This window comes from Canis aureus, chromosome 5 (genome assembly GCF_053574225.1).
Source record: "Canis aureus isolate CA01 chromosome 5, VMU_Caureus_v.1.0, whole genome shotgun sequence".
NCBI classification, from domain to species: domain Eukaryota; kingdom Metazoa; phylum Chordata; class Mammalia; order Carnivora; family Canidae; genus Canis; species Canis aureus.
This window is the reverse complement of record NC_135615.1, coordinates 52,150,811-52,171,917: the sequence shown is the minus strand read 5'-3', so window position 1 is coordinate 52,171,917 and position 21,107 is coordinate 52,150,811. Positions and strand designations below refer to the sequence as shown.

Sequence of the window (21,107 nt, the reverse complement as noted above, 5' to 3'; positions counted from 1 at the left end):
TTTATATGTCTCTATTTCTGCAACAAACATTTCAAATGTCCACTGTGTGCCACAGACCAGGTTAAATGTACTACGTGAATTTTCTCATGACGTTTCACAAAAATCCAGTAACTGTATTTTGTGCATGCCTGTGGGTGTGTGGGTGTGTGGGTGTGATAGTGGTGGTAGTGACAGGGATCCCATTTTTATACATGAGAAAACTAAAGGTCTAAGAAATAGGTGCTTTTTAGAAAATTCACTTCAATCATCTGAAGTTAAAGCAGACACCATAAGAAAATGAATTTCTTCATTTTTTACAGCAGTTTGTCATTTGGTCATTAATTGATTTGCTACACCTCAAAACATTTAAATAAACAAAAAATCCAAAGCACACCTATACACATAGGGTCTTTAGCCTACACATGTTGCTGTTTAATGAGCTTCCACGATGGGGCAAATTCATCTACAATGCGAGGTAAGATATGGTCCCTTTTGTTGAATAGTGCAGAATGTAGTAAGGGAGAGACTGAAAATTATAGCAATATATATATATTCATATATACATGAATGTCACCAAGAAAAACTATATAAAAATTCGCTATCACAAAAAAGGAATGATTAACTGTGCATTATAGGTCACTAGCTTCAGAGGGAGGAAGGTATTTTTTTTAATTTTCAAGGATGAGTATTTCCTATATCATAAAGTTGGAGTAGATATGGAATTTTAAAAGAGTATACATTCAGACCATGTTGGATGGGAATTATTACTGCATACTATCAAAATGCCCCAGCTAATAATACATTCCAAGTAGTAATACAAGTTGTACCAGAAGCAAGAGGACTGGAATTTAATCCTGTTTTTCTGGCGTCAAAGCCCTATGCTCTTTGCATCCCAATCGCTAGATTATATCAAGGCCCTATTTTCCAATCTATGATTGATTGATTCCTTGTCTTAAATTCATAACCAATTTTTATTTTCTTAATAATAAAGCTGCGATCCAGGTATAAGTATAGTTCAGGAAAATCTCTTATTACCTTCAATCTATAATATATTACTTCATAAGAATGTACTAGTTCATGCATTAGTAATCTGAAGTGTGAGGAAGTGTGAACGATGAAGAAGAGCATGGACTCTGAAGTCAAATACACCTGGTTTCAAATTCTGGCCCTATCTTTTCTAGCTCTCTCTGCTTGTCTAAGTCACTTAACGTCTGAGTTGGCTTTCCCTTGCATAAAATGTGAATAACTAGTACCTACCTTGTAGGGTGCAATTCATGAATTAAGCAAAATATAGACAATGCCTAATAAAGTAGGACCTCAAAAATAAGTAATGTATACAGCTACCAAAAGAACTTTACAGTATGCAACACCAACATCAGAAAAGGCTTACGTCAAGAGGAAATTTAAGACGGCATACTCAAAAGACTTTAATTTCTTTGACGTAGGCGAGGAGCAAAGGATACCCATCCACAAACACTGCCATTACCTGCAGTTTGTTATTTTACAGGTAATATGAAAAGGTTCTTCTAGGTTTACGGTATCTGGGATTGCCTCCAAAGACAACCTAACATCTCCATAACCTGGAGCCTAAGAGAAAAAGCAACACAGTTAACATACATCTATTACAAAACCTTTCCACTTTAATAAAGGTACCACACTAGCCCATGTACTCAACAGTTGTTGCATCTCCAAGCTCATGTTTGGAGAAAATACTTCTCAGTCATTCTTACTGTTCTCCGTTCTAACTTCTTTTCCTAATATCGTCTGTGGACCAGCACTGTGGACCCTGTGTTTGCTATGATTATTCCATGTTCAGCAGAGATCAAATGAATCTCAGAGGTAAATAGTAAAGACATTTCAGTATGTCTGATCTTAAAGGGATGTTTTCCAAAAATCCTATAGCTTATACATACATAACTCTAAATAAGGTTATTGGCAAAGCAGGAAGAGTAAGATTGCTGTGAAAAGATCCAAGAAAACAAACATGTCCGTTAATGAGACACTCAGGCAAGGAGAGACCAGAGAAACATCAAAGCTTGGAACCTCTATGGCAAGATGAGACCTAACAACTATATTTTAAAATAGGCTCAGTGGGGTGCCTGGTGTTTCAATCGATTAAGTGTCTGCCTTTGGCTCAGGTCATGATCTTAGGGTCCTGGGATTGAGCCCCGCCTCAGGCTCTCTGATCAGTGGGGACGCTGCTTCTCCCTCTAATTTTCCCTCTATGCTCTTTCCCTTTCTCAAATAAATAAAAATCTTAAAAATAAATAACTAAAATAGGCCAGTGATAATCTTTTTTTCCCACAGCGAAATTAAAAACATATATATGTGTGTGTGTGTGTATATATATATACAATAGTTAATATTCAGCACAAAGGGCATACTCCCACCAGTAAGAGAAAGAGTACTAGAAGCCATCCCTACTTTAAGAGCAGAAATTAGGTAAATTATTCAAGTAATGTTTACAAGGTAACTTTAACGGGTCTCACTTTCTGATTAGACAACTCAGATTTTCAAAATCTTTAAAAAAGTATGAACTAGGGGCACCTGGGTGGCTCTGTGGTTAGTGTCTGCCTTTGGCTAAGGTCGTGATCCCGAGGTCCCAGGGTCCCACATCACGCCTGCTTCTCCCTCTGCCTATGTCACTGCCTCTCTCTCTCTCCGTGTGTCTCTCATGAATAAATAAAATCTTAAAAAAAAAAAAAAAAAGAAAGAAAAAGTATGAGCTAAGTTGGTGAATTTAAGTCTAAGAGTTTCAGGGCATTGCAAAAAAATCCTTTAATGTAATAGAAGTCAGATGAACAGAGAGCATGAAATATCATAGAAGGGAAAAATTGGTGAGCACTAGAGTTTAATTTCCATTTGGTAAGAGTAACAAACCATGTATTATGGATCAAACATTCGAACATTTTTCATTTATCATAATACCGAGTTTCTACCAAGAGATCAGTAAAATTATTAGTCTTTTATCTCTTACTCACTGGTAATATTAGCGCTTCTTATACTGCTGATTTTTAGTGATGCACCTAGGAAAATTTAAGCTGTCCTAACCATCTGCCCCTCGCACACCAAAACCCCCTCAAATGTTTTCTCTAGACTCACCATTCGCTGAAGTTGGCTGGTCTGTAATCTTCCCCTTTCACCTAGATTTGTTTTCCACACTATATCCAATTTTCCAATTACTGTTACTCCTTTAATGATGCCTGCTTTTTCTGCAAACTCTTTCTTGGGTTTTAGGCAGTACAAATACTGGCGTGTATCCATTGGCTGCAAATATGCTCTTGACCCAAATGTAGTTACACTGAGAGGGGTGGAGAGAAGAGAGAGAGAAAATTCTCTAGAGTCTTTTAAAAGAAAAACCATGGCTGTGACTATTCCTTTGGACAGGAACTGAGATTTACCATCCAAATATCTTAAATAGAACAGTTCAGTGGTTTCAACACAAATGAAAAATGACAGAACTGAGAGGATTTATTTTCTTTGAATTTTTTAGATGATATGGAAAATCTTTAGGTTCTTTATAATAGAATGCAATATATTACCTAAAATACTGGATATGTATCAGTTAACTGAAAAAATGCAATAGCAATCAAACCCAAAGTATCCTGTCCCGGTTCTCTGTAATTACTAAAGAAAGTCATCTAGAAGAAAAAACATACCATTATAAATGACATGATCATTTTAAAAATAAAAGATCAGAGAAAGAATGGAAAGTTACTGTTTTCTTTAGTGGGGATATAGAAGGCTACAAACTTTACTGAATTGAACCATCATAATAAAAGGTAAATGTTTCGTTCTTGGTGAATAAAATCAGGTATTTTCCAGATATTGCCTTTTTATCCTTATTAACATCAACTTTATATTTATTCTTCCTTTTTAAAATAACCTACAAAAAGACATACGTATTTCATTTCTGCAAAACAAAACAAAAAACCAACACTAGATCTATTCCTATGCTCACTCCTTTTAATGTTGACAGATTATTCTTAAAGCTCACCCTTCATCTTTATCCTTTCTAACCTCTCCATCATTCCTTCCTATGCCTCAGTTTTACCATTTGCAGGAAAGGTTGAACAGTTTCAGATTTATGTCTCTGAATTATTCTAGAAATTAAAAGACTAAGTGCTTCAAAAAGTAAAATATAAAATGCAAATGGTTAGGATCTTTATTATATTTTTATGTGGAGGGAAGAATGGGTGAAGCACAGGAGATTTTGGGGCACTGGGACTATTTGGTATAAGAGAGTAAAAAGGTGGTTACATGTCACTGCATTTGTCAAAATCCACAAAAGGTAGGACAGAAAGAGTAAACCCCGAATGTAAACTATGAACTGTAATGAATAAAAGTATTAATACTGGTTAATCAACTCTAACAAATGTGCCACATTAAAACAAGATGTAAGTAATAGGGGAACTATGAGTAGGGGGAGACATGTGAGGAACTCTGTGCTTTCTGATCAATTTTTCTATGCACATAAAACTTCCCTGGGAAAAATAAAGTCTCTTAATTAAAATACAAATTACAAACCATCCAAGAGTAACAAATGTTAGAAGAGTTCACATACTTGAAAACAAACCCTTCATAATTCATATTTACCATTCTCCAGCTTGGCTGACTGAGTTTAATTCTGCTACATTGTACATTATAGATGGTTCCAATGAAACTTTCTCCATAAACATGGGCGAGGTTGTAATATTCTGAATCTGGGCTTCGAGAAATACTTCATCAGTCTGAGGATATGAAAAAAATATCCACCAAAGTGTAATGGTATTTAAAATATTTACCTCAACAAAAATATCTGATCTATACGAAGAAAAAATATTAACCACAAATGTGATTAGTTCATGCCTGCAAATCAAAGTTATCATAATTAATGCAAGAAAAGAAATCTCTCATCCTAACGTAATTAACAGGGGCAAAGTCAAGTGTTAGTTAACTGATAATTTGTCAAACAATGGATGGGGGATAACTATAACAGTTTTTGTATCAACATCCAAAACTAGTTATTTAACTGGAATTTCATTCACAGATATCCTAAATCTTTGAGTAGGTTTCTAAACGTTAAAATGTCATTTAGTAGTATAAATATACCTATGTACCTATCATTTCAGTGGTATGTTAATATAATTAGATCTTCATTATAATATTCCATCATAATATGGTTTCCAATGGTCATATTATTTCAATTTAGAAAGTATAGAAGCCACCAGTACAGTGAATAATCAATATATTTTATAATCTTATAGGATTTAACTTTTTATTTAAAGCAATTTGTTAGTGGTCATTTGCGATTTCTTGGTTCATCTTAAATATATATTTAGGGTTAAAAAAAGTATGTAAATTATACTTGATAATCATGGAGCTTCCAAATCAAACATAAGGTATTCTGTAGCCTTAGAGAAAGATTTGAAAACTAATGCTGTTTGGCAATATTGTAATGAAGGGGTAATTTAAATATGTAGTTTTATAAAATTTTTATTTTCTAAATTTAGGGATTAAAATTTAGATTATTTATACTAAACATCCTTCTTTTTATGTGATTTGTCTCTTTTTGTGTGTTTATATAACTGAAGAATAGGAGAACTTGGTTCATTTTTGAAATCGACTTATCTAAAAAATAACACATTAAGGATATTCAATTCAGTAAATAAAACGTTTCAGAGTCATACACAGAAATAAAAAAATATAAACTATGACCCCCAAAATTTGGCAGTTAATATAAAATCTAGGAAAATGGAAATCATTTGCAAAATTGTAATAATGAAGTTTAGTGTAATATATTATCTAAAACAGATTGTTTAGGTCTTGGCACATGTGCTCAAATGAAAATAGAAATACAGTGATTTATCAGTTTAAAATAATTGCCACTTAAAGGCATTGTTCTGTTACATTTTCTTAAAAAAAAAAGGTAAATATATCCCATCAATCCATTGCTTTAAAAAAAATAAATAACCACAGGCCCACATTTCAAATTTAAAAATGCAATTTTCTGCTTACGTTTAGGAAAAGCTTAGATAAAATGAAAGAAAAACAAGCAGCATAATGGAAAATTAAGTTAGTTTGAACAGTTAGTACAAAGTAATTTGACACTTGAAAAATTAAGAATTCTGTGCTACAACATTAAGATGTTGTTATTATGCAAGTCATGTTATTATAAGCAAATGCTGCTTATATTAAATAGAAACTTGAAAATATGACTTTAGCCAACTTGGGAACATCTGAGGTTCTTTTGATGTTTACTTTACCCAAACATAAAACTAAAACCACTGTGCATTTTAAGATAAATTTCAACTAGAGAGTTTGCCTCAAAGAATTAAAGGATGGTAAAGAATCTTATGTTAAGATGTTGAAAATCCCAAGGCTATTTTAAATAAGGTTAACATGCCTCTTTTAAAAAACACCCAAAGGAAAAACAATAAAAATGAGTGCATAATTGTTTCAATATGACAATTTAATCTTCAATCTAATTTTTTTTCCCAGAGAATAAAACAATCAATATAATATAAAAAGTACAAATTAGAAACATCTTTTAAAGTCACACAAGTGGTATTCACAACTAACTTTGTTTTTCCACTATGTTTTATAAAGAGAGATTAATTAGGCAGAGTCAAAAAGTGGTAAGTAAGAAAAGCATATAAATTTATAATAAAAAATCAAATTACCACAGAACTGAGGTCACTCTAATGGAAAAATAAAAAAGAAAAATTAGAAAAATCAGAATTAAATGTTAAAGAAAAAGAATAACTAACTTTAAAATAAAATGCATTTCTGCATTTTTTTTAATTTACTAAACAAGACAGCATTAGTAAAACAAGGAAGTAAACAGAAAGTACAAAGGAATATGACAAATCATTTTTCTAAAAAGGTGAAACTGCTATGGTTAAATGAATAGAGAAGAACACTACAGGTGAATATTTAAACAGGAGCAAATATTCAAGGACACATTTGGGCAAGAAAGGTATACCCCATGCGCCTTTCAAGTTCTATAATTCTTTACCTACACTGTAATTCTTCATGGATACTTAGGATGGTTATACACTACCCTCCACAATCAGAGTAATACACACTGTACAGCTTCTCCTTAATTTATCTAATAATGGAAGCATTTTTTCAAGGAGCATCTTCTGTGTTTAGAGTTCCATGCATTACACTTGAGGAAATGCTGGGCTAGACCACATCAGGCAACTGAGAATTTATTCTTTTAATATATTTTATAGTTCATCTTTTTTTTTTTTTCATATATATTTCTAAGGCTACTTATTTATCAAGGCTCATCTAAAATGTTGCTTCTTTTGTCCAACCCACTGCTAAAAATACTTTTTCACACCTCTTTCTTCCCAGAGTCTAAATACACTTTATGATCTAGGGGGTGGTGCTTACACTGCAATTTTGTAATGTTTGTTTCCTCCACTAGATTTAAGTACCCTGAGGATTGGGAGGATGTCCAGTTTTCTTTATTTATCTCTCTCTTTTTTTTTTTTTTAAAGATCTTGTTTATTTATTCATGGGAGACACACACAGAGAGAGGCAGAGACATAGGCAGAGGAAGAAGCAGGCTCCTTGGAGGGAGCCCAATGTGGGACTCAATCTCGGGACCCTGGGATCACGACCTGAGCCAAAGGCAGATGCTCAACCACTGAGCCACCCAGGCGCCCCTCTTTAGTACCTGGCATGGAGCTCTATCCCTATCAGGTGACCCAATGTTTGAATCCTAGTTGCTAATGTCACCAATCTTCCTATTTTAGAAGACTTCAACAAAGTTTCTCATAAATAGAAAAATTTCTCATTTGAGACAAATGTGGGGCTGATAAAAGTCAATGAGTAAGAACTATGGCATAGAATAATAAATATCACCTACTGATATCAGTTTGTTTACAAACTCCTACAAGTTACCTTAATTTTCTAGTTGGGGTCAAGAGAATCTGCTTTGTGCTAGGCCGAATAGTATTTGCCTAATAAGGTAATCAATATCTTAGAGATATTGTTCTAAAACTATTTGTTCACTCTTGGTTGTTAAAGAAATCTCCATTTTCAAAGGTTCAGAATTTCACTAAAATTTTTTTAGCTGACATTTGTTGGCAACGATTTCAGATTATGTTTACATATAATGCTAACTGAAAAAGGCAGCAAACTGTGTTACTATGATTATAAAAACAATACTGAACATAAGTGAGTAAAAACTGAAAGAGAATATGAATTAATAAAAAGCCCATTACTATTTGGTGTGGTGCAATTGTGGGGATTTTCCCCTTCCTTTTTGGGGAGTATATAACTTTTACAATACTATTTATGGAATAACTAGTAATTTTAAAAAACTGTAGGAATCATTCTAAATATTAGTATTATAGAACTATTTGACAAGTATCTTAACAGACCACTACAGTTGCAGCAGAGAAAGACCTAAAATAGTTTAATATGTGTCTTCCTAAGAGCCAATTATAAGAAAAGAGACCCACACATACAGCCCTATTTGTTTCTAATTTTCAAATGTATGTATTCTAACACTAGTTATCTGTCTTCCCTCATGCTATGGATGAAATCTTTCCTAGCAAAATGATACATTAAGATCACTTAGGGCACCTGGGTGGCTCAGTGGTTTAGCGCCGCCTTCAGCGACAACAGTTACATGAGTTACATGTGTATTTACTTCGGCCTGGGGTGTGATCCTGGAGACCCAGGATTGAGTCCCATGTCAGGCTCTCTGCATGGAGCCTGCTTCTCCCTCTGCCTGTGTCTCTGCCTCTCTCTCTCTGTCTCTCATGAATAAATAAATAAAATCTTAAAAAAAAAGACCACTTCGGGATCCCTGGGTGGCTCAGCGGTTTAGTGCCTGCCTTTGGCCCAGGGCGTGATCCTGGAGTCCCGGGATCGAGTCCCACATCGGGCTCCCAGCATGGAGCCTGCCTCTCCCTCCTCCTGTGTCTCTGCCTCTCTCTCTCTCTATGTCTATCATAAATAAATAAGTCTTTAAAAAAAAAGACCACTTAAAATTCAATAAGCTAAATAATCATAATTAAAAGTATTCTAGTAAAACAAAAAAAGCAGAACACATATGTAGTGTGGCAACTCTCCTATCCCCTGAAAAGAAATGTTAACTCTTTAAACATCTAAGGAATCTCCTTGATGAGACTATCCCCCCATGAAATATGTATATTCTTCACTTACAGACTCAATATTCCTTGTGCACTTATAATTCTGCTTGGAATGCCTTCACTGCTTTGACACTTTTATGTTTCCAACATCTATTATTTCCAGACTCTGCTCCAGTTCCCCTTCTCATCTTCTCTGAAGACTACTGTAATATCTCAACTCCAGACTTCCTATAGCACATCTTTTTATATCATTCACTTTAGATTCGCTATATATATATATATATGTATATATATATATAATACTAGGTAGTTTTATTATTTTATATACTTGTTTCTTTTCATCTAATTGGGCTCTACCACAGGTCAGATTCCTTATCCTAGACATCTCTTGGTAAGCCCTGCTGTAGTACAAACTTCATATTGAATAAAAACTCAGATGCTGATGGTAAAAATACATACCAAATTTGACATGTGACTACAAATTTCTGATCATTTGGTTAAGGGTAATAAAGACATAATTTTCATTTCAAAATACTGCAATTTAATACTTTGGAACTAACATTTTAATAAAATGTGAAATTTTAAATTTAACAACTTAACTGTATGAAAGACAAATTTTTTGAAGGGTTAAGGGGCCCATTTGGAAATCTGTTTTTTCTGGAACTCAGGAAGCCAAAATAAAGTAGAATTTTAATTTATTTTTATTTTTTTAATATAGAATCTTTAAAAAGAAATTCAAACAATAAAACCTTTATCCTACGGCAAAGTCTATTTTATCTCTTTTGCTCAGATAGAAGACAGATTATCTTCTATTCTGAAAGTTACCATATTTCTGTATTTTTGCCAAACTTGTTTCTCCCAAAAAGTATTTTAAGCCATTCACCGAACTTAATTACCAAACTGCAGCTGACACACTGATTTCCCAGCACAAAGAATTTAATTTGCTGAGCTGTATTTGCCAATATTTTCCAAGAATATTAAATCATTTTTGCAGGGTTAGAATGACTACTTCAATTTTTATGGTGTCAGAATCACACTGTAGATATTTAATAGATTGCTAATGTTTTTAGACAGTAACAATAAACATTAAAGGATGTTTTGGGCAATCATTTAATGAAAGGAGGTGAAAGCCTCATGAAATTAACAAGAATAAAATTTAAGATACATTGATTCTATGTAATTTAAAAACAGCAGATTAAAAGATCTATAATGAAATGATTCTCTTTTGATTGGACATTAGGTTCATTTTTCACAAGTAATTCATAATCCTATGGGCAATTTACTTTAACATGAAATGAAATGCAGTACATTAGAATATTAGTCAAGTAAGATCTTACTGTTTAATCTCAATTCCCATTAAGTGCCCAACACTTACCTCTGCATTATAAAATTTGGTTTTCACATCCAATGGTTTGAGAACCTAGTTGAATAAAGCATAACAATCAGAAGAGATTCTCATTTGATCATTTATTTTTATTTGTTTTAAATCATAGGGCTTAAATCTGTCAAAGGCATTTTCCAATTGTAATTGTAAAAAACTTTTTTAATAGGTATGCAATAGTTTTTGCAAAACAAAAAACAAAAAACCCCCCCAAACAATCCCAAATACATTTTTAAAAGACAACCATCATTTCTTGATTGGATGACAGTTACATGAGTTACATGTGTATTTACTTCATAATATTTTGCTAAATTGAATACATGTATTTTATGTATTTTTCTCTATATGTTTCACAAAATGTTCATTAAAATAAGCAGATAAAATTTTTTTCTTTTAAAAGGCACGCAAAATCTTAAATAAGTGATAGAGCAAAGCAATAGCAGAAGTTTTCCCTTTCTTAGAAAATTTTATTTTTCCAAGTAATCTCTATGGCCACCATGGGGCTTGAACTCAAGACTCCAAGATCAAGACTCACATGCTCCACCTAATGAGCCAGCCAAGTGACCCATAATAATTCTGGGTACATTTATTTACATTGGTTTATTATTCTTACTGATAGTACTTTTTCTTCCACTTAAAAACAGAGGTATGAAAAATATATATATAGCATACTATCTCGATATAATGTAGAGAGTTATATACAGTCATCTCATCCCTTCTTGCACCCACTTACTGGGTTAAACCAGTGGTTTTTAACTGTTTTTAATCATGGAGTTAAAATTGCGTATAAACACAAAACTCTACCTACAATTTTGGTTCCTCATGGAATCCCGGAAGGAAGCTTGGTCCACTAGTCCCAAGGCAATAATCTCTCATTTAAATATTTCTTTAGAAATTTGATACGATTTATTTTAATTTATCTGGACTTCACACTCATTTTAACTCTCTTTTATATTCTTCTGTGCTTTGACATGGCATAAAAACAGCACAATTTTTTATGGATAAGAATCTTTAAGTGAGGGGTGTCTGGCTGACTCAGAAGAGTGTACAACTTTTGATCTTGAGGTCATGAGTTTGAGGTCCTCATTGGGTATAGACATTACTGACAAAAAATAATAATCTTCAAGTTAAATATTATACTGACAATGATAGTGCTTTATTTAGTCTGACTTTAGATTTCTTGTAATATAATATGACAAATCCAGACATATGAAGCTATTTGCTTTATTTGGAGCCTGTTTTCACTGCAGATAAATAGGAATAACTTCATAGAGGGGGAAAAAAGTCATCTAAAAACTATTTACATTGTCATATTCAATACCTGAAATTTGAAGAATTTTCTAAAATACATTTTTTCTCCACCCTGAGTTGTATAGCTCACTGCACACACCAAGCTGAAATAGAAAGATATCTCTGAATCATCTTCAATTTTATTTTTAAAAATTTTTTTTTTCATTTATTTATGATAGTCACAGAGAGAGAGAGAGAGAGGCAGAGACATAGGCAGAGGGAGAAGCAGGCTCCATGCACCAGGAGCCTGACGTGGGATTCGATCCCGGGTCTCCAGGATCGTGCCCTGGGCCAAAGGCAGGCGCTAAACCGCTGCGCCACCCAGGGATCCCCAATTTTATTTTTAAATAATAAATCTAAAATACTTCAATTCTACTCACAAATTTGGAAAATATGACTACCAAAGATGTGAAAGTATAGCCAAATGAGTCCACAGTAGGAAAAAATGAGGTTCAGTGGAGAAGAATTCCATGAACAAGAAAGCTCTGATTAGCCATATATCATGGTGAAATATATTCCAAAACAAATCCCAGAATAACCAAATAGCTGAATGTACAAAGTAAGTTCATATAAACTAGAAGAAAAATACATGAATTAAAAAAAATTCTTGGATGAAAAAGACTTTTTTTTTTAATTTTTATTTTTATTTTTTTTGAAAAAGACTTTTTAATATAAATAGGCAATAGAAAGGAAAAGTCTTAGAAATTTATAAATTGAATAAATGAAAAACACGTTAAAACAAAAAGCAAAATACAAAATGGGACAAAATACTTCTAACAATATGAACAGAAATCTCATAAGCAAAACATTAGTAGCTTTCTCAAGATAGGAGGAAAGGATACATAGATATATTGCAATATTATAAATAGCTAACAAAAATGTGAAAATATTCAGCCTCACAATTAGTCAAAGAAATACAATAGTGAGATACAATTTTTCTACCTCTTAAGATTTGAAAAAAAAATTATTTACAGGTGTTACCAGGATTGATGAGGGTTTAGAGAAAGGGACTCTCTATACACTGTTAGTCGTTACAGGAGATTTAGAAAATAAGCCCTAAGTAAGAGTCTTAAAAATGTTTATATGTTCCTATAGTAATGCTTCAAGCAATCTACCACAGGAAATACTAAGGTGTTCATCACTCTGCTACTTAGAATAGTGGGAGACTAGAAATAATCTAAAATCCAACAGTAGCATAATCAAATTAAAATATATGGCTCAAGGATGTAAGATAAAAATATCTTGGGGCAGCCCCAGTGGCTCAGTGGTTTAGCACCACCTTCAGCCCAGGTTGTGATCCTGGAGACCCCGGATAGAGTCCTACATTGGGCTCCCTGCATGGAGCCTGCTTCTCCCTCTGCCTGTGTCTCTGCCTCTCTCTCTCTCTCTCTGTGCCTCTCATGAATAAATAAAATCTTAAAAAAAAAATTCTCAAAAATAATGTTTTCAGGGATGCCTGGGTGGCTCAGTAGTTAGTTAAGCCTCTGTCTGCCTTTGGCTAGGGCATGATCCCGGAGTCCATGGATTGAGTCCCACACTGGGCTTCCTGCATGAAGCCTGCTTCTCCTTCTGCCTGTGTCTCTGCCTCTCTCTGTGTCTCTCATGAATAAATAAATAAAATCTTAAAAAAAATAGATTTTTATTTTAATTTTTACATTTGTTAAATTTTACTAAAAATTTATTGTTTATTGAAGTGTATTAAATGTGTAAAATCCTCCATTTATTTATTTTTAAATGTTTTATTTTTAAATTATTTATATTTTTAAAAATCCACAGGGAGCCTGATGTAGGACTCAATCCCAGGACCCCAGGATCATGACCTGATCAAAGGCAGATGCTCAGCCACTGAGCCACCCAGGTGCCCCAATTATAAAAATTTGTAAAAAATATAAAATTAAAAAAAATTTTTATAAAAAAAAAAAAGAAATAACAATTCTCTGTTAGACTGTGGGGTAAGGGGGACAGAGCTGACTTCATGGAATTCATACACTATTTTTTCTTTTAAGAGAGAGGCAGAGACACAGGCAGAGAGATAAGCAGGCTCCATGCAGGGAGCCCAACGCAGGACTCGATGCCTGGTCTCCAGGATCAGGTCCCAGGCCAATGGTGGCGCTAAACTGCTGCGCTACCCGGCTGCCCTGGAACTCATACCTAATGGAAAGGACAGGCACTATGTAATTAATTTTAAGTAGAAGACCAAAAAAATGACAAGTTGTCGATGCTATAGAATACATTAAAAGGGGTATTTAGTTTAGGAGGTCAGGAAACCTCTTTGAGCAGTCATGGTGAATCTGAGACTTGGAGAAGTGGAAGTAAGCTAAACAAAAGAACACAGGCATTCATTCCTTAAGAAGGGGAGAATATATTTCAAGGCATAGAGGAGTGCAAAAGAAAGAGACTTCCAATATGCCTCAATATAAGAAGGGAGAAGTGAGAAAAGGTTAAGAACTAGAGTGGTTAGGATTAGTTCTAGAGAGCTTCCTAAAGCAAATACAGTCAGAATTTTCTAAGGGAAGTGGTAGGTCACTGAGAAGTTGAGTGACTTATCCAAGACCATGTAGTAATAAATGATGAAGCTGAAATTTGAACTCTTTAAATTTTGCCTCCGAAGCTTATGCCAACAACAGAATATATGCTAAGAAGTGCTTACAGAAGAGTTGTCACCAAAATGAACTGATTAATAGCTAATATTATATACTTAAGTCAAGGAAGAGAGGCAAAAATGGTGACATAAGTGGAGATGAAGAAGGGGGGATAATGACATATAGTTAGCAAGAACTAAAAGGACTTTGTAAATTGACTGTGTGTGTGGATGGTAAGGCAGATGAAGTCTAAAATTACTTTCGATGGCTAAAATTTTCATATTTGCCTCTCAAAGAAAAATAGAGCATTCACATTCAAAGACATACATAGGCCAGGAATATAGAATTTGAGGGTTTTGTTTGTTTGTTTTTCTCATAGCTTGTCTTACTTTGGTTCTATATTTCTGAATTCTCAGGGTAGAGTGTATATACACAGTTAAATACAGAACTGAAAAGCTGTAATTTAAAAAATAAATGTTATTAATGTCAGTTGCCAGTATTTCAAAAATAATGAACCTAACTTTCAATCAGAGTGGAAGCTGGGTTCTGAACACTTGCATGTTTTTTTATTTTTTGGATAAGACCATCTATAGATGCTAACATGAAAACAGAAATAAATGAAAATAATAAATTAATATTTTTTCCTTACAAAACAAACATTTTGTTTAAAGTTTATTTGTGATAAGCATGTAAACCTGGGACATTAAATTCCTTCTTTGGTAGGTTTTTAGGCTTGATGTTAAATGGACAGAACACAAAAAGTTCAAATAAAGGCATACGTAAGTAAAAGAACTAGTATCATTTAATCCTTACATGTGTGTTCCAATTTCCTTTACTTCATGGTGTATGACATCATCAATACAACAATCAGGTTTAAGTTCAGCCACTGCGGCATTGGAAGCTGAAAGATTTAAACGCTGAGAACTTGTCTGAAGATCAGCCTTGAAAAAAAGTTAAAAAAAAAATCTGTATGAGACTGGGTAGCTACAGGGTGTGGCTACACCTGTAGAGCAGGAACAAGGAAGTAGGGTTGATGAGTAGCAACACTTCTTGGTGTCAATCTTTCTATACAACTATGAAGCCTAGAACCACGTTGGTGGTTCATACATCCACTCCAAATTAAATAAATAAAATCAGCCAGGAAGTAGGGGGAATAGGTAATGGAATACAAACAGTACCAAATGAACACAACCACAGTGGAGGAGAGGGATGGGAAAAAAAGAACTAACCTAAGTAAGTATGGCAAACAAAAGCTAGAGACAAAAAGAATAGTATGTGAACTTGGTACTCTATTACGTGTGCCTGTTCACAGGGGTATGGATTAGCAATTCTGCAACTGTTATGTGTATACTAGGACTAAACAAAAAAATATGGATAACAAGAGAGAAGTTTCTTATCCTTAGAGAAAAAAATGGTGCAAGTAAGGGAACAGAGAAGGCTGCAATGAAACCTTTAGTGTTGAGCTGGAACCTGAGTTATCAATATGAATATACAGTTTTAAAACATATATATAAATGGATATTCCAGAAACAAATATAGGTAGATGAGTACACATGTGCTACTATCTAACACTAAAAGTTAAATAACTATTCAAAAACAGTATTAGATGTTATTTATAGAACTAGAAATCAGCATTAAAGTCACCAACAAAGAGAGGACCACCTTCTCTAAAATAACAACCAGTTGCTTTCTATTGTATTCCCTTTTTGTTTCTTTTTGAACATTTCTGTGATTGTCATAAATGGCATCCTCCCTTAATCTCTAATATAGTGAATTTTTTTTTCAGTTAAAAAACAAACAAACGCTATTGGTTTCCAGTTAAACATGGTAGATTATATAAGCATTTTTATTCTCAAAAATGACACTAAGCTGACAGTAAGAGAATTTAAAAAGTACAGATTCACAGTCTCTCTTCTTTGATTCCAAAATTCCGAGAGTTGTAAAAAATTAAAGTTTTGAGAGCTGAAGTAATAACAGCAGTGTAATTGTGAATCTCCCAAGTCATCTCCCAAACCTTGTGTTAGTATAATTAGAAACTAGCAAATGTCCAAACTTCAAATTACCTGTAAGTAGACAAATATCAAAATTTTGCCAAGCGATTTCTCATGCTCTTGTCATGTGTCTTGGCAAAGAATGAGAAGTTTAAGGAAAGAGTAGAGATGGGCCTAACACTGATCTAAACCACTTCCAGGAAGACAAAGCCTATTCTAAGTGTGAAAATACTGAGAAAGTGCATTACTGGAAAGAAAACACTTCAGGGGAAAAAGAGTTAAAAAGGAGAGATAGCTTTTAGAAATGAGTGAAGAGGAAAAATTTAGGACACTACAATTCATATAAAAAGAGAAAATCTGAGGAACACACACTCCCTTCTTCCTCCATCAGCTTCCCCAAAGGCCACCCAGTAAAGAAACCAAACTTTGTTCACAATGCTTTAAGAGGGTGTTTTTGAATTAGGAATATCAAAGCACCTAAACTACATTTCATAGAATGCAAAGCCACGAACAGTCTTCATCTATAGAAAAATACTGTAAAAAGAGGGGCGGGGACGGCTGGCTCAGTTGGTTAAGTGGCCTACCTTCAGCTCAGGTCATGATCCCAGAATCCCGGGATCGAGCCCTGGATCCCAAGCACTGTGCTCTCTGCTCAGCAAGGAGTCTCCTTCTGCCTCTCCCCACAACTCATGTACACTCACACTCACTCTCTAACAAATAAAATCTTTAAAAAATACTGTAAAAAGAAAATAGATGAGAACTGAAATAATTCACTGATTAAAAACTGCCACCCAAAACCAATAGTGAACAATTGTGTACTAACAGAAGACAACTGTAAAATAGTCAAACTGAATTAACTATCTTCAAGAGAATATCTGAAATATGAAAAAACACCTAGAATGAGAAATTTTATTTTTAAAGATTTTATTTATTTATTCATGATAGACACAGAGAGAGAGAGAGAGAGAGAGAGAGGCAGAGACACTGGCAGAGGGAGAAGCAGGCATCATACAAAGAGCCTGACGTGGGACTCGATCCTGGGTCTCCAGGATCACGCCCTGGGCTGCAGGCGGCGCTAAACCGCTGACCACCGGGGCTGCCCAGAATGAGGAATTTTAAATCTAAGACTAAAACTTTTTGTTGTGTTCTTTTAGCATGGAGCTAAAACTTTTTTTAGAGAAGAATATATATGGTTGAATTCAGTAAAGAAAAAAAAGGACACAAATCATATCAGAAATGTGAAATGACAAAATAATAGAATATAACTACTATTAAAATACAATCCATGAAAACTTTTTAGAAATAAAAAATCAAAACTTACCTATTGAAAGGGTCCACTTGCTATCAGAGAAATGACATCAAACAACCAATTCTAAAACATACAGGGAAAAAAAAATCCCCAGGGCCTCCAGGAAAATTATCAAATAACTTACAAGGCAAGAGAATTAGACTGGCATTAGTCCTCTCAAAAACAGCATATATAACTAAGTAACAAAGGAGTAGCATTTTCAGAAATCATATAGAAGGAAAATATAATAAAGAATTTTATATCCAGCCAAACTGTCCTTCAACTATAAAAACACTTTTGAACATTTCAAGGCTCAGAGGATATTACACCCACAAGCATGTCCTGAGCATACTTAAGAAATCCCCATCCAATCAACATGCAAATAAAAATGGGAAGATATGAGAAAGGGGAAAAGGAAAGTGGTCTAAGCAATAGGTAAGATTTGTTAAAGGATGCTATTAAAGACTAAAAGCCCTACAGTAAGCAGTTGAGTAAGAAACAGTGAAGGGGGGAATATCATAAAAGGCATAAATATAAAGGCAAAACTTAAAACAAAAATACAAACTTTCTTAAACACAAAAATTATTTGAAAAATAAGGAATGAAAACATGTTGCGCAGAGAAAAAAGTTATAGCAGATATAACGTAATATGCTTACTATTTAAATAGACAACATGATATATTTGAAACCAACCATGTAAACTTATCGATACATGTGAATGGACTAATTCATCTAACAAAAAGATTCAAGATGGCTTACAAAGCCAGACCAAATATGTGTTATATAAAAGAAACATCAATAAAAACAAAATGACTGAGAAAGGCTAAAAATAAAAAGAACAAAGACACACCAGGCAAATAGAAACAGTTTACAAAACGGGGTAGTGATACAGACACTTCAAGTAAGATCTGAGCTGAAAACCATTAAACATAAAAAAGGAGAAAACTTTTAATATTATAAGCCACAATTTGAAACGAAGAACAAGCATCTGTGAATGAAACAGCATAGCCTTTATCAAGCACAAAGTATAAGATATAAATAGAAGCATACTAATAAGATTAACATGTCATTTTCAGTACAATACAGATCAAGTTGACAAAAAAAAAAAAAAAAAAAGGAAGTAAAGATAAAGATACAGGAGACCTAACAACACCATCAGTAAGATAAATCTTATGGATCTACATATCTAGCTTTACAATGGGTAACAGAAAATACACTTCTTCTCAATTACACATGAAATATTCATTAAGAATTAATATTAGGTCACAAAGAAAACACTAGCAAGTTCTATAAGTAGGAATAAAACAAGAAAAATATTTATCACAATGCAATTAAACAACCTTTAGATCATTAACCAGAAGGAAAAAAAAAAAAAAAGCTTTTCTATCTGAAAAACCCATTAAACAACTCTTGGGTAAAAGAGGAAATAAATACAAATTAAATTATAGAATTCTTAAAAACTAATCATAATGAAAACACTATATGTTAGAATCTGTAGGATATTTTTAAAGTGGTCAATCAGAAGAAAATTCACTTTTATCAACAGAAATTAAAAAATGAAAATTTAAAAATTAAATCCCCAGCTGAAAAGCTAGAAAAGAACAAAGTAAAAAATTAGAAGCACATGAAAAGAGCTTGTTAAAAGCAAAAATCAATGAGGTAGAGAAAAAAAACAAGTAATGAAATATAAATTAAATACAAGTAATGAAAATAGCTTTTTTGAAAAAAAATTAAAATACACAAATCAAAAGATAGTTTAATGGAAAAAAAAGCAAAATTAGGCAAAATAAGAAGTGATCAGGGGAAAATAACACTGAAAGAGCAGAGTTTTTTTAAGAGACAACTTTGCAGACTTGTATGCAAATACTACCTGAAGTGGAGCATTTCCTAGAATAAAACAGTTTAACAAACTGTTATACACTGTTAGATGTAAAAAGTTTAAAATGATCTCCACAGGAAAAAAGTAGAAATGTTACCAAGAAACTTCCCCCATCAGACACACAAGCTCACATGATTTCACAGAATTCTATAAACCCTACAAAAACCAGACAGTCTAAATGCTCCACATATATTATTCATTAAAATGACACTGAAAATGAAGGAAAATTATCTCCATCTTTTATTAAGAAACCGTAATACTGACATCTAAAGCTTTGATAGACAACATAAAAAAGAAAAAATCAGGCCAATGTCATGCTGTGCTTCCTCAGCTATATCCTCTTAAGTTATTCTGATGTAAAAAATGGCTTATGTGTGTATATCATGAATCTGAACATCTTACCTGAGAAACTAAGATAACCCTTGGTGGGCACTGCACAATAAATATTAGCTACTATCATTATTAAATACTGCTGCCTTTATGAAATTAAAACTGAATAAAGCCAACATAAATACATATTTTATACTAAGTATGCTATATTATTACTTTCTTAAATACTGACTTAAATCATATGCACTTGGTGATTTATTCACCTTACAAAAATAATCATTTACTGAAAGTCAAGTGTATGCCAGGAAAAAACTTGATATTCTCAAACTTCTCAAAGTCAGACCTTTTCACAATCAATATAGAGGCTGGCCAACTTTTTAAAAGGTCAGATAGCAAATACTTTGGACCTCACAGGTCATACAATGTCTTTGCAACTCTACAGCTCCTCAGTTGTAGCTTGAAATCTGTCCTAGGTAATACATAAATGAATGACTGTGGCTGTGTGCCAAAAAAACTTTACTTATGGACATCAATCTCTGCATTTTCACATCACAAAGTAATAAGATTGTTTCTTTTGGATCACTTGAAAATGTAGAAACCATTCTTAGCTCAAAGGCCTTATAAAAACAGGCAAGAGACCAAATTTGGCCTGCAGGCTGTTGTCTCCCAACTCATGATTTAATAAAAGGCAGAAACTCCATCCCTGTATGACAAACATACAAACATTTATGAAAATTTTGCATCTAGTTTCTGGTAGTTGGGTCATATGTAAAATTTGGGATACTGGCTCTCTGAGGTTCTTTTCAATTCTAAATACTTGCTGATCACTTTAAAACTCATTTTAATTGGACTTCCCTTTTGGCGATGCTCTAGTAACATAAAGTTACCACATAAAGATCCCCTTAATGACTTCTCCCGACTTACCCTAAATCTTTACTTTCTTCATGCCCTTTCTCTTTCTGAATAAATTTCAGTCTCTGGCCATTCCACCCTGAACGCACCTGATCTCATCTGAATACATTTCAGACTATTTAACTGAGTTGCATATTTTATCACTTGATTTCTAAATTACTGTGACAATCTTCAAACTGGTATATTTCCTACAAAGCAACCCATACAGTGCTTTCCTATCCGTCGTCCAACACAGTGTGAATACCTTTGCTCAAGAGGTCCCCACTGACTGCCCACTGCCTTAAAAAAAAGGGGGGGCCCCTAAAACCTTTAGCGATAACCTGGCTTTCAAGACGCTCCACTTCAGGCTACGACACATCTCTGTAACTTACCTACTTCTTCTA

The 21,107-nt window shown here is 33.6% G+C and overlaps 1 protein-coding gene across 7 annotated transcripts in view; it reads right to left on the bottom strand.

The window, feature by feature from the left end:
• The window catches only part of TRAPPC13 (trafficking protein particle complex subunit 13), a 38,976-nt gene that overhangs the window by 2,891 nt on the left and 14,978 nt on the right, over positions 1 to 21,107 (bottom strand). For 4 of the 7 annotated variants that reach the window (XM_077898012.1, XM_077898015.1, XM_077898013.1 and 1 more), the window contains exons 5-11: positions 15,138 to 15,265; positions 11,774 to 11,846; positions 10,447 to 10,491; positions 6,642 to 6,659; positions 4,576 to 4,709; positions 3,082 to 3,280; positions 1,466 to 1,566 (exon numbers count right to left, since the gene is read on the bottom strand). In XM_077898012.1, the coding sequence (XP_077754138.1) occupies positions 1,466 to 1,566; positions 3,082 to 3,280; positions 4,576 to 4,709; positions 6,642 to 6,659; positions 10,447 to 10,491; positions 11,774 to 11,846; positions 15,138 to 15,265 (698 nt within the window). The remainder of the gene's footprint in view (positions 1 to 1,465; positions 1,567 to 3,081; positions 3,281 to 4,575; positions 4,710 to 6,641; positions 6,660 to 10,446; positions 10,492 to 11,773; positions 11,847 to 15,137; positions 15,266 to 21,107) is intronic. The other 3 variants (XM_077898014.1, XM_077898017.1, XM_077898018.1) reach the window with 1 other exon arrangement.